The sequence below is a fragment of the Arvicanthis niloticus genome, chromosome 26 (assembly GCF_011762505.2).
Source record: "Arvicanthis niloticus isolate mArvNil1 chromosome 26, mArvNil1.pat.X, whole genome shotgun sequence".
NCBI lineage: Eukaryota > Metazoa > Chordata > Mammalia > Rodentia > Muridae > Arvicanthis > Arvicanthis niloticus.
In genome coordinates this window covers 4,745,364-4,757,927 of record NC_133434.1, presented here as the reverse complement: position 1 = coordinate 4,757,927, position 12,564 = coordinate 4,745,364, and the positions used below count along the sequence as shown (strand labels likewise).

Here is a 12,564-nt window from a genome sequence, read left to right as displayed (position 1 = left end):
CTTCCTCTGAACAGCGAGGAGCTAATCACATTTTCCTGTATCTTGAGAAAGTTCTTGAGAACTGTAAGCATTCCTGGGTACTCTTAGTCCCGGGTACTCTCAGAATACTACATATTCAGTTTGCCACTAAAGAATGAAGTTTCCTTCAAGAAGACACCCAGTGGGGTAGATGAGGACACACATCCAGTCGCTTTTCTCTCGTGCCCTGACTATTTCGCTCCCTCTTCTTTCCACACTTTCCAATGAACTTTTACTTCTCAACAGGTCCCCATTTTTTAAGGACATTCCTGTTCAAATGATTCCTCAATCTTGTCGATCAATAGTTCCCAAGTGTCACATTCTTATCCCTTTATCTTGAGAAACACGGGACAAAATAACCCGAATATCTAAGCTTTATATAACCTAATATAGTCACTTCACCTGGGTGGGCCAGGGCATTCATTGTGCAGAGTAATAGATAGCAAGAAAACAGGGAAGGGGATTGGAAAGTTGCATTTTCAATCCAGAATTCCTCTGTCCCTGAGAGATATATTCCAGGACTCTGTGAATAATCACAATCAGATATTGGGGCCTGAGATGGATCAGCAAGAAAGGGTGCTTAATACCAAGCCTGACGACCTGAGTTCAACCCCCCCAGATCCCAAGTGGTGAAAGGAGAGAACTGATTCCCTCAAGTTGTCCTCTGACCTCAGATAATACACACGGTATGGCACACACGTGTGCATGACATGTACCACACCCACACCACACCTTTTTTTTTTTTTTTTTTTTTTTTTGAGATAGAGTCTCTCTATGTAGCCTTGGCTGTCCTGGAACTCACTTGGTAGATCAGGTTGGTAGATCAAACTCACAGAGATCTGCCTGCCTGCCTCTGCCTCCTGAGTGTTGGGATTAAAAGTGTGTGCCACCATGTCCAGCTTCAGAATTCTTTATGTTAAAACAACTGATTATAACAATATATTATAATAAAACAAGTTTGTGGTTTTTTTTTCCAAAAAAATGTTTCTGGAACACTCTGTGATAGTCAGACAACTGATCTGATAACCTCTGCAGAGTGGTATTATTTACAACAAGAATGTGCAGGACAAAGGGCACATCTACCGCCCAGGTTGCGTAAGCAGGACAGTAAAAGATTCCACTTCCCAGAATGGAGTATATTATAAAACTTAGCTATGGTTTACTTCTAGGAGTTTCCTCTTAATCTCTTCAGATTGCAGTTAAACATAGGTAACTAAAACCATGGAAGAAGAAACCACAGCTCAGGTGGGGCTGCTCCATGTAGAACACATGGAAGCTCCTCCATGTAGACACATGGAAGCTCCTCCATGCAGAGAGCACATGGAAGCTCCTCCATGCAGAGAGCACATGGAAGCTCCTCCATGCAGAGAGCACATGGAAGCTCCTCCATGTAGAGAGCACATGGAAGCTCCTCCATGCAGAGAGCACATGGAAGCTCCTCCATGTAGAGAGCACATGGAAGCTCCTCCATGCAGAGAGCACATGGAAGCTCCTCCATGTAGAGAGCACATGGAAGCTCCTCCATGCAGAGAGCACATGGAACCTCCTCCATGCAGAGAGCACATGGAAGCTCCTCCATGTAGAGAGCACATGGAAGCTCCTCCATGTAGAGAGCACATGGAACCTCCTCCATGTAGAGAGCACATGGAACCTCCTCCATGTAGACAGCACATGGAAGCTCCTCCATGTAGAGAACACATGGAAGCTCCTCCATGTAGAGCACATGGAAGCTGCCCTGAAGCCTTTCCCAGCTGTACTGTCACTCCAACTTTCAACTCAGCCCAAACTATGAGTTGTATCTGTGTAAAAGATCATTTACAAAGGCCAGGATAAGAGCTAGATGTGTCAATCAACAGGGAGGCCGTTTTCCTTTGTACGGGTGCTCAGCATGGCCATCTCCTTCATGAGAAACCAGGGCAAGAGGCTGCTTCCAAACCAAGGACTTATTAAATGGCAGCACCGGTATCAGAGGACATGGTCTTTCTCCATCAACCTCTAGATTTTTAGACAGCCCCAGGGATCCTTGCCTCTGCCTCCTCAACACTGTGTGTTACTGTGCCTGGCATTTAAATGAACACTGGGGATCGAACTCCAGGGCCTTAGATTTGCAGAGCAAGCACATGTGCATTTTCCGGGCCTCACTTAATGTTTTAAATTTGTTGTTTGGCCACTTTACTAAAGCAGCATACATTCCTGCTACATCCTAAATATTTGTTTTTATATCCACAGATAGATGTTCTTATCCCTCATCAAGGAAACATCTCATTTCAACAGATGAATATCATTACAGAAAACCACAACTGATCAAAAGTAGAACTGTGGAGCCAGTCCCAACTGATATATCTTATAACACAACTCCTATTCTTAAGGTTCAGGGATCATTGTAGAAGATGCAGAGGAAAAGATTGTAAAGGAAGAGGATCAGGGAGTTCACAGTGAGGTCATGTCTCCTAGAAATGTTGGAAGCTACATGCCTGAAGTTTTACCATCATGGCTGCCAAGGATGACCTGAACAAGGATGACACCAACAGCCATGCTGATGTGGAAGAGAGAAAGCTCATGAGGCCTTAACCCCACCCAGACAACAACAGGCAACTAAGCAATGCTGGAGGGGGAGAAAGAGAGGAAAGAGCATCCCAACTGGTTATCCAGTACCAATGGTCGGCCCTGAAAACATATGTACAAGTAGCGTCATATAGACTTAGCAGGCTGTATTTATGTATCTAGGAATGCACAAGAGAAACAGACACAGACACACTGACATACCAACTAACGAAAAAAAGGCCATGGATGTTAATGACTGGGAGGAAGGGCAGGGTACATGGGAGGGTCTGGAGGAAAAAGGGAATGATGTAATTATAATCTCAAAAAATTAAAAACACGTATTTTAAAATGTTTTTATTTAGACAGCAATAAATTGGGGGATTTCACAGAAATATCTGGATTTCCTGGTTCTCTAAAAGAAAATAGTATATTTGCCCACAGGGCAACAATCAACTGGGGCTGCCAGCTTCACTCACTCACGTTAGCTGCCTGTCATTTACCTCACCCAAACAACCCTTTCACGGGTTCACTGTTTGGGCACTACAGCACCCATGTTCTAGTTGACAAAATCCCTGGGTCCCTGATACATGTTTATCCAAGACATGTTTCCAAGGGAGCACTCCTGATAACTCAGCGTTCCTTCCTGTCGGATGAAGACAGTTCCTGAACGCAGATTTCATCCTTCAGTTCTCCTTTACTGGTCCAATCTGCTGCCTCCTAGGCTCTCCTCCATCTTGGCAAAGCGACCTACGGAGGAGACTTCCAGCAGGCTTTCCCACAGTACAGCCCAACTGCCGTAAGTAAGATTCACTCTCCATTAAAAGTCCTGACGTGGCCGAGTTTGCTCAACTCATCCACCTGGCTCTTGTCATCTGTTCCCAGTGAGAAGGAGCAGAATCCATGAAATAAATACAGCAGAGCTCGGGGTCCAAACCGCCGCAGTCTTCACTGGGCTTCTCCATGCCTGGCCTCATGGCCTCGACCTTGATCCTGATTTGGCATATCTAAACCCAGACGGAGCAGAGAACGGGCAAAGAAGTGAGGAACCTTGCAGGCCAGGGGGAGGTCCTCAGTCCTGGAGCCCAGAGCAGGCAGGACGAGCTGCCTGGCGTGCAGGTGGAGGGGGATGTGGCGGGCCTTTGACTGCTGTAGCCCCAGCTTCTTCAGTGTGCCAGCAGAGAGTTTCTACACAGAGCAAAGTCAAAGGCTTATGAGCACATCCAGAGACTGCCTGTCTTTAACTAGCAAAGCGCTCACCGCTGAAAGACCCAGTAATGGCTACCCTGCTACAGGGCGTATGTCTAGAAAGGGCTTAGAATTGAACCTAGGCAAGAAAAATCCAACCATACCAGAGAAACTTTTACTGATGAGTTTTCTGGCCTTTTAAGAAATGGGTGCTAATATCAACTAAAAACAACAACAACACACACCTCCCCATGGTTCTTTAGATAGCATGAAAGGTAGCCTTTACTTTATCACAGGTTCCCAACGGCATCTAAGGTTCTGACAACATAGCCCATGGCTCTGTGACGACACTAACTACCCTGATACACTTTAAAGTTAGAAACATGTTCCCATGTCTAGAGACAATACTTCTTCGTCATGACCTACTTCAGGGTTTTAACAAATGAAAGGAATAAAAAGTAAATTTACCAAAACGTGTTTTTTTTTTTTTAAATTTCTAAATGCTTTGAATAATCATTTCAGAAGCATCGAAAATCACATTTATCACTATTGTTAAGACACTTAAATGTCACATTTCTTCTCGAGAACCCGCGATTACTCTAGGGATTGTCCTCCACCTAATCTCTTGATGCCCATGTTTCTATCTATAGTAAAAACCACTTATTAATAATTAATTCCAATGTTGCTTCAAAACAAACAGAGGGAAGAAAGAAGTTTTTGCTGCATATGGTGGCCCAATCCTTTAAACCCAGCACTTGGGAGATGGAGGCAGGTAGATCTCTGGGAGCTCAAGGCCAACCAGGCCTATACAATGAGACCCTGTCTCAAAAAGACCAAGGGGGCTCCAGATTGACACACTGAGGGCAAGGCCATTCATTTGTTTACTACCTCAATAAATATTTTCTTCAAAACCATAAAAACCAAGGGTTGGGGGAGTTCCCTCTCTTATTTTGTTAAACGGGACACCGAGTTAAACTAACGGTGGTTGGAAAGAGAAATGTCTGCCCACAGTCTGGGGCTTTTGGACACTTGGTCCATAATTGGTGGTGCTGTTTGGAGAGGTTTATGTGTGCTGCGACAGTGGTTCTCAGCCTTCCTAATGCTGGCACTCTTTAATACAGTTCCCCATGTTGAGGTGACCCCAAGAATAAGATTATTTTTGTTTCTGCTTCATTCTATAACTGCTACTGAGCGTCATCTTAGTTCCTAAGACCATCGGAGATATGTGTTTTCTGACGGTCATAATGATCCACAGGCTGAGAACGGCTGTGCTAGAGAAAGTGTGTCACCGGGGGCAGGCTTTGGGAGTGCAAGGCTTTGCCTTACTCCCAGTTCGCTCTCTTTCTGCTTTGTGCTTGCACCTGAGACATGAGCTCCGTCCAGCATGCTGGCTGCTTGCTGCCATGCTTCTCTACCATGATGGGCCCTAATCCCTCTGGGACAGTTGCAAAATAAACTCGTTCATAGATAAATTGCCTTATATGGTATGGTGTTTTACCGCAGCATCAGAGAGATAATACAACCAGTATTACCTGAGGGGCCAACTTATTCCAGTCTGAGTACTTGTGATCGCCGAGGATCGGGCAATCCAACCCAAAGGACAGGTGAACGCGTAGCTGATGTTTTACTCCTTAGGAGAGAAAGGAAAGAACTCTTGTGAGGAGTAATAGAAATGAAATGATGCCACTACTGACACCTGCTTCAAGTCATAGTAAATCAAATGCAGCACCAATTACAACGAGGAATTATAGAGGAAGCTAAAAGCTGTGATGTACCACTGTACATGAGTTAGGAAATAGACATATGTACTCTGGACAGATACTCATGACCTTACTGTCTACTTTTTAATAATTTCACTACATAGTTTTAAACTATTATTTTGCACATTTCTCTTCTCTCTCTCTCTCTCTCTCTCTCTCTCTCTCTCTCTCTCTCTCTCTCTCTCTCTGCAGTGCTCAGGATTGAACCAGGGGTCTTGTATATGCTAGGCAAGTGTTCTACTACTGGGCTAAGTCCCCAGCCCCACATTTTCTATTTACAGCAAAATATATATATAAAATTTATCACTTGAGCCACTGGAAATACTCAGTTCAGTAGCATCAGTTACGTCACATTGTTTCGTAACCACCAACATTATTCATCACTAGAAAGTTCCTAGTTTCCCAAACTAAAACCACGGGCTAAAACAATGGCTACCCATTTCTCCCTCTGGTTCCCCACCATTCTGTGTTCTCTATAATCTGCTACTCTGAGTACACTGTGTGAGAGCTATCACACAGAATCTACTCTGAGTACACTGTGTGAGAGCTATCACACAGAATCTACTGAGTACACTGTGTGAGAGCTATCACACAGAATCTACTCTGAGTACACTGTGTGAGAGCTATCACACAGAATCTACTCTCAGTACACTGTGTGAGAGCTATCACACAGAATCTACTGAGTACACTGTGTGAGAGCTATCACACAGAATCTACTCTGAGTACACTGTGTGAGAGCTATCACACAGAATCTACTGAGTACACTGTGTGAGAGCTATCACACAGAATCTACTGAGTACACTGTGTGAGAGCTATCACACAGAATCTACTCTGAGTACACTGTGTGAGAGCTATCACACAGAATCTACTCTCAGTACACTGTGTGAGAGCTATCACACAGAATCTACTCTGAGTACACTGTGTGAGAGCTATCACACAGAATCTACTGAGTACACTGTGTGAGAGCTATCACACAGAATCTACTCTGAGTACACTGTGTGAGAGCTATCACACAGAATCTACTCTGAGTACACTGTGTGAGAGCTATCACACAGAATCTACTCTCAGTACACTGTGTGAGAGCTATCACACAGAATCTACTGAGTACACTGTGTGAGAGCTATCACACAGAATCTACTCTGAGTACACTGTGTGAGAGCTATCACACAGAATCTACTGAGTACACTGTGTGAGAGCTATCACACAGAATCTACTGAGTACACTGTGTGAGAGCTATCACACAGAATCTACTCTCAGTACACTGTGTGAGAGCTATCACACAGAATCTACTCTGAGTACACTGTGTGAGAGCTATCACACAGAATCTACTCTCAGTACACTGTGTGAGAGCTATCACACAGAATCTACTAAGTACACTGTGTGAGAGCTATCACACAGAATCTACTCTGAGTACACTGTGTGAGAGCTATCACACAGAACCTGACCTGTGTGTCTAGCTTAATTCACTTAGCATAACGTTTTCCAGGTTCATCCGTGTAGCACACATCAAAATCTCATAATTCTCCCAAGTCTATGTTACTTCTCCATTCATCCATCCTGGCCTATTACTATGAACATAGGGAATATACCTTTATATACCCAGGAATAGAATTACTGGATTAAATTGCTTTTTTTTTTTTTTTTTTAATTTAAGAAATGCTTCATACGTTTTTAAATAAAGCTATTCAAATTGTGTTCTCTTTAAGCTGAGCACAGCTTTCTATAATTCCAGGACTTGTGAGGCTGAGGCTGGAGGATCACAGTTTCAGGCCAGCGTAAGATACAAAATATATTCCATCTATTCTACTTCCCACAGTGATCCCCACAGAAACCCTGGTTCCAGATCTGCACCAGAAGCACGGGGTCACGCAAGTTAACTATACCCACAGCCTATATACAATATCTGTGGCTCAGAATAGGGAAGGATCCAGCACAAGGCCCTGGACAAAGCATGGTGGTCCTTACCAGTAACAGGCTGCAGCTCCACAAGGGCAGAGGAGGGAGTGCTGCTGAGCACCTGGTACTGAGTCACAGCAACGTGCGCATCCCGGCTGGCCCGTACCTTTACCATTTTCCCACTGTCCAGGCGGTAACTTGGGGACAGCGTCATCTGAATCCAAAGAGATAAGATATGATTCCCAGGAAAAGACAGAAACCCATGCCTCAGGAGGCAGTGAACCTACCTTGTGGTGGTGTTGCTGCCCAGACACTTCCTTCTCCTTGATGGGGATATCCACGACTCCTGCCGAGGGCAAGGGAACACGCACAGTGATGGCCCTGAGGGTGACACAGATTGCTGCTTGAGCCACAAAAGCCAGGAAGGGCTGCTGGGAGTTGTAGGCTTGGGACCTTTCTCAATGGACCATCTTTACTACACTTTTACAGCTTCTGTCTGTTAAGAGCAGGTCACTGAATCATGGCTGTAGTTTCTCTGACTTCTCTGACTAACACATAGGTAGGGACAGTCCTGTGAGTTTTTTACTATATCATTCTGTTGGTCAGTCATGTTTAGTCACCTAATATGTGAATAGTCTAATAGTAGATTAGATTATTAGTAATCTAATAGTAGATTAGAACCCACTACCATTTATAATCAAAAGGGAAACAATATTAAATCCTAGTGTCTTAATTTTCTCTTTATTGTGCATATCCCTGAATGATCATTTAATTTTTTTTCCCCAAAGAATTCTACAATCAGACTGCATGACTTCAGCTTAGAAGTATCTAGCTCTCAGGCTAGGCACTATGTCATGAAAATCATGTGAGGACCCCCATCACCACCACCGCCATTATTCCAGCAGCTCTTAAATTTGATTGTGTATTTCAAATACTTATGGAACTAGCTATACTCTCATACGAGGACCAAACTCAGGGCTTCATGCATGCTAGGTGCCCTAGCTCCATCATTAATCCTTGAAAAGTTTAAGACATAGTGCTAAACCCACAGATATCAGACCCACAGTGGATGAGACATAGACATAAAGATTCTCCCCCCAAAAATGTATTATTTTTATTTTTGTATACATATATCTGTATCTATCATAAGAATGCAGGTGCCCGCAGAGGCCAAAGGTGAGTAACGGATCCCCTGAAGGTGGAATTCTGAGTTATGGGTGTTTCGATCCAAACTCAGAATATCTGAAAGGGCAGCCAGTGGCCTTAACCCCTGAGCACTCTCTCCAGACCCCATATCAAGTTTTAAAGGGCTCCCTTGATTACAAAGCTTATGCACAATTTCTGAAACAAAAATGAGGATATTCAAAGAATAGAATAATACTATAAATCAAATGTATAATCATAATCCAATAGGAAAGTAGCCAAGGAGAAATAGTCTCTTCTCAGAATGGGAAAGTCAAACAGAAAATAAACACGAAAACCTTATCTAAGCGGCTTTTAAAAAATACTCTGACTAGCATAGGGGAGTGTATATTTACCACTGCTGGTGAGAGGTGAAACTGACATGACGTTTTTGGAGAGCAGTTTAGATGCTGTTAAAATTGTAAACATGAGGCTGGAGAGAGAGCTCAGGATAAGAGCACTGACTGCACTTTGAGAGGCTTTCAATTCCCAGCACCCATACGGCAGCTAACAACCATCTGTAAGTCCAGTTCCGGGAATCCAGTGCCCTCTTCTGGCAAGCAAGTAGTGCACGGACCAAAACCCCCCACAAATTTATTCTGAAAATAAATTTCAGAAGAATACTAAAAAAAAATTTAACATGCATACCACTCAAATCTGCAAGTCTGTTTTATAAAGAACATACTCTATAAACACTGCTGTAGAACGAGGTATGGTGCAGTACACGGGTGAGTCCAGTACTCAGAAGATAAAGGCAGGAAGATCAAAGTTCAAGTTCAGGTCAAAGTTCAAGGTCAGACTGAGCCACATGAAACCTGTCTCAAAACACAAGTCAGTAGCTATCAAGATGGTTCAGCAGCTAAAGACGCTTGCTGGTAAGTCTGACAATCTCAGTTTGATCCCGGAACTTACATAATGGAAGCAGAGAACAGACTACATGTGTAGCGGCAAGCATGTGCCCAAGTATGACAGACAGAGAAACACAAATAATAAATGTTTAAAAAGCAGCACTGGGTACAGTGGTGCAGGCCTTTCTACCCAGCATTTGGGAGGCAGAGGCAGGTAGGTATATCTCTGGGAGTTCAAGTCCATCCTGGTCTATGTAACAAGTTCCAGGCCAACCAAAGTTACAAAGTAAGACTTTTTTTAAATCAAAATCTACCAACCAATCAAACAAACTAACAAAAGGGGTTGAGGAGATGGCTGAGTGGGTAAAGTGCTTGGTGGACACGCATGATGGTGAGCTTGGAATCCTAGCATCCACGTAAAGCCGGGGTATAGCAGTTCACACCTGTAACCCCGGTGTTCAAAGAGACAGACACTAGATCTTGGAGGCTAGCTAGTTAATAAGTGAGTTTCAGGTTCAGTGAGACACCCTATCTCAATAAAATAAAATAAGGAGTGACAGAAAAATAACCCTGACTGCAGAATGTACGCACACATGCACACACATAACCACTGTTTTAGCACTCAACATTCTAAGCGCCAAGCTATATACTTTCTATCATCATGAGTTCTAGTACAGGGCCTTCTATTAACAGTTCTGTAGTACAGTGGACAGAAAAGGGATGCCCTTCTTCACTCCACCCCTACTGACAGTAACAGGCCTCATACCAGTACTTCTTTTCCACCTGGCGGGTTCTAAACAGCTCCTGGACTCGATGCGCCGTGTCCTTCTCCCAAGCCAAAACCATTACACCTGTGGTTTCTTTGTCCAGACGGTGGCACAGATGCAAAGGTTCTGCCTTGTGGCCATGAAGCATCTTTGCCAAGATGGGCAGTACATCAGTGATGCAGAGCTGGACTCCAGGGCCACCTATGAAGGAAAGAGCCAGAGGCTGCAGAACAATTCTTGAGAGAACAGTCTCTCAGTCTCGAGATAATAATCACCTTTCAATCGTGACAGAACAAACAATTGTCCCCCATTTTCTACAGCTGTGCTACAAACCACATGGTGGGGATTATTAATATTAATAGGCCCAGAGGTCTCAGCTATACAATGAAACGCAGGCCAACCATTTCCAGACTACAAATTCCATTTTAACGAGCACCGCAAGGGCTCTCAGGTAATAAGTCTGGGAAACACTGTGGCTTTCTCTTCAGATTCTGTGGGACTGCGACGCTCCTGAGAAGCATTCGGGAGAAGAAAGGCTAAGAAGATAGGCTCCAATAGGTGATGAGGGTGTGTGTCTTTGATCCTAGCACTCCGAAGGCAGAGGCAGGGGAATCTCTGTGAGTTCAAAGCCTACAGAGCTAGTCACAGGACAGCCAGGGCTACCCAAAGACCCTGTCTTAAAACAAAACAAAACAAAACAAACAAAAAAAGATGACAGGCTAAGATCAGACATCCCAGGATTTTACTATTTGTACTCGCCATCTGACCTTTCCAACTCTGCTTTGTTACCTATAAAACATAAATATCTAAAACAAATTAACCTCAACAACTAAAAACCTAAGCAGAGGATAACAGTAAGGCAAGAAAGAACCTGTTAGGAAATCGAGCAGGAACTGCCACCAAAGAAGTGATTTATTACAACTAAAATATTTTTTTGCTAAAATATTTACTTTCCTTCTGCAGTTCTTTGACAAATGTGTGTGTGTGTGTGTGTGTTTTTCCTTTCAATTCTGACTCACTTCAGCTGTCCCTCATTACAACATCCAGAGGCAACAAAACATCTACTAAGTTCCAGCCACTCTGGGGTGCCATGCTAGGTAGAGTCCAACACACAAATATACATTACTCCACCCCGCTCCAACCTTGTGTATTATTTTCTTTTTCCCGGTTTTGTTTGTTCTTGCTTCCCTACCTCTTTCATTTTGAAACGAGGTTTCACTATTGCTGAGACTGATCTGAACACCGGATCCTCCCCTACGCCCAGGATGACAGCTGCACACTGGCTCCCAGCAATTTTTTTTTTAACCATTTTGTTGGAAAATAACCGTTAGGCTGTCCGCAAACAACTTTTTGTATTTCTCTGCGACAATTCCTGTGGGCGGCTGCACACAGCTCACAGTTCAGAACTCAGCTTTTGTATTTCTCTGCAGTAATCCCTGTGTGAGGCTGCATACAGACATTTGGACGTGGGGACTAGACACTAGTTTGTGTCGCCAGTAGTCACATACATGGGATAATAAGGTTTAATTAACTTGAATCCAAGAGCGTCTCATAAACAAGGCTTCAGAGGTGACCCTAGATGGAAGAGGAAGCAGCATCAGGTTTCTCTCCTTTGCCCACATGGTTCTTACCATGGACAGGGAGACCATAGGGTTTATTAATGACCACAAGGTCGTTGTCCTGGTGGAGAATCCTTCGGCTCAGTTCCTTAGCAAGCACATTGGGGTGAACTCGCTGTAGCTGCTGTGTGAATCGCACTAGTTCCTGCACCCTCCGCTGAACGGGGTTTGTAGGCACCTAAGGAGAGAGAAGGGTGGAAAAAGCTTAATGAAGAAGTGAAGCGCTGGGGATGGCCTTCAGTGAGATTTGGGTGAAAAATCGTGCGGGGAATGTCTGTGTTCTACAATTTGACTCACGTTTCCTGTGGGACCCTACACAAGCCGACTGTGTCACCTTCATACCCACGCGGTGTTTTGGGTCTAAGTCTGGCAGTAGCGAAAGTGAGGTATTCAGACTACCCTACAGATTCTTCTCGACACCGATTTACTCGCTGTTTCAGAACCTGCCTACACCTAAGAAAGCCGCGAGAGCATCGCCTCTAGGGAGTTGAGTCTCTCTCCAGACTCACCCGCACTCCCTTCGCCTTTTGCTCTTGTTTCTGGGCTCGGAGCTTCTCCGCCAATCTCTGAGCCTTCAGGGGCTTAGAGGAAGTAGCGCTGGAACAAAACGACCTGGAGCCGGGAGTGCACAATCTCCCGGGACGCGAACCCCTACTCAAGACCCGAAGACCAGGCGTCCCCAGCCAGGGCGCGGCCATCTTGCCGAGGGCGGGGCCGCACAGGAGGAAGCGGGTGGGGTGGTCGC

General features: G+C 44.4%; 1 protein-coding gene across 2 annotated transcripts; it reads right to left on the bottom strand.

Annotated features, from left to right (window-relative positions):
• Positions 1-2,901: 2,901 nt before the first annotated feature.
• On the bottom strand, positions 2,902-12,552 carry Rpusd4 (RNA pseudouridine synthase D4). 2 transcript variants are annotated; one of them, XM_076924626.1, is made up of 7 exons: positions 12,329-12,551; positions 11,832-11,997; positions 10,200-10,401; positions 7,691-7,784; positions 7,473-7,617; positions 5,280-5,377; positions 2,902-3,747 (listed from the first exon to the last, which is right to left on the bottom strand). In XM_076924626.1, the coding sequence occupies exons 1-7, from the start codon at positions 12,515-12,517 to the stop codon at positions 3,508-3,510; spliced, it is 1,134 nt and encodes a 377-aa protein (XP_076780741.1). In that variant the 5' UTR covers positions 12,518-12,551; the 3' UTR covers positions 2,902-3,507. The 2 variants fall into 2 exon arrangements, with proteins under 2 accessions (XP_076780741.1, XP_076780742.1); XM_076924627.1 differs by having other exon boundaries at positions 3,349-3,566; positions 12,329-12,552.
• Between the last annotated feature and the right edge of the window lie 12 nt (positions 12,553-12,564).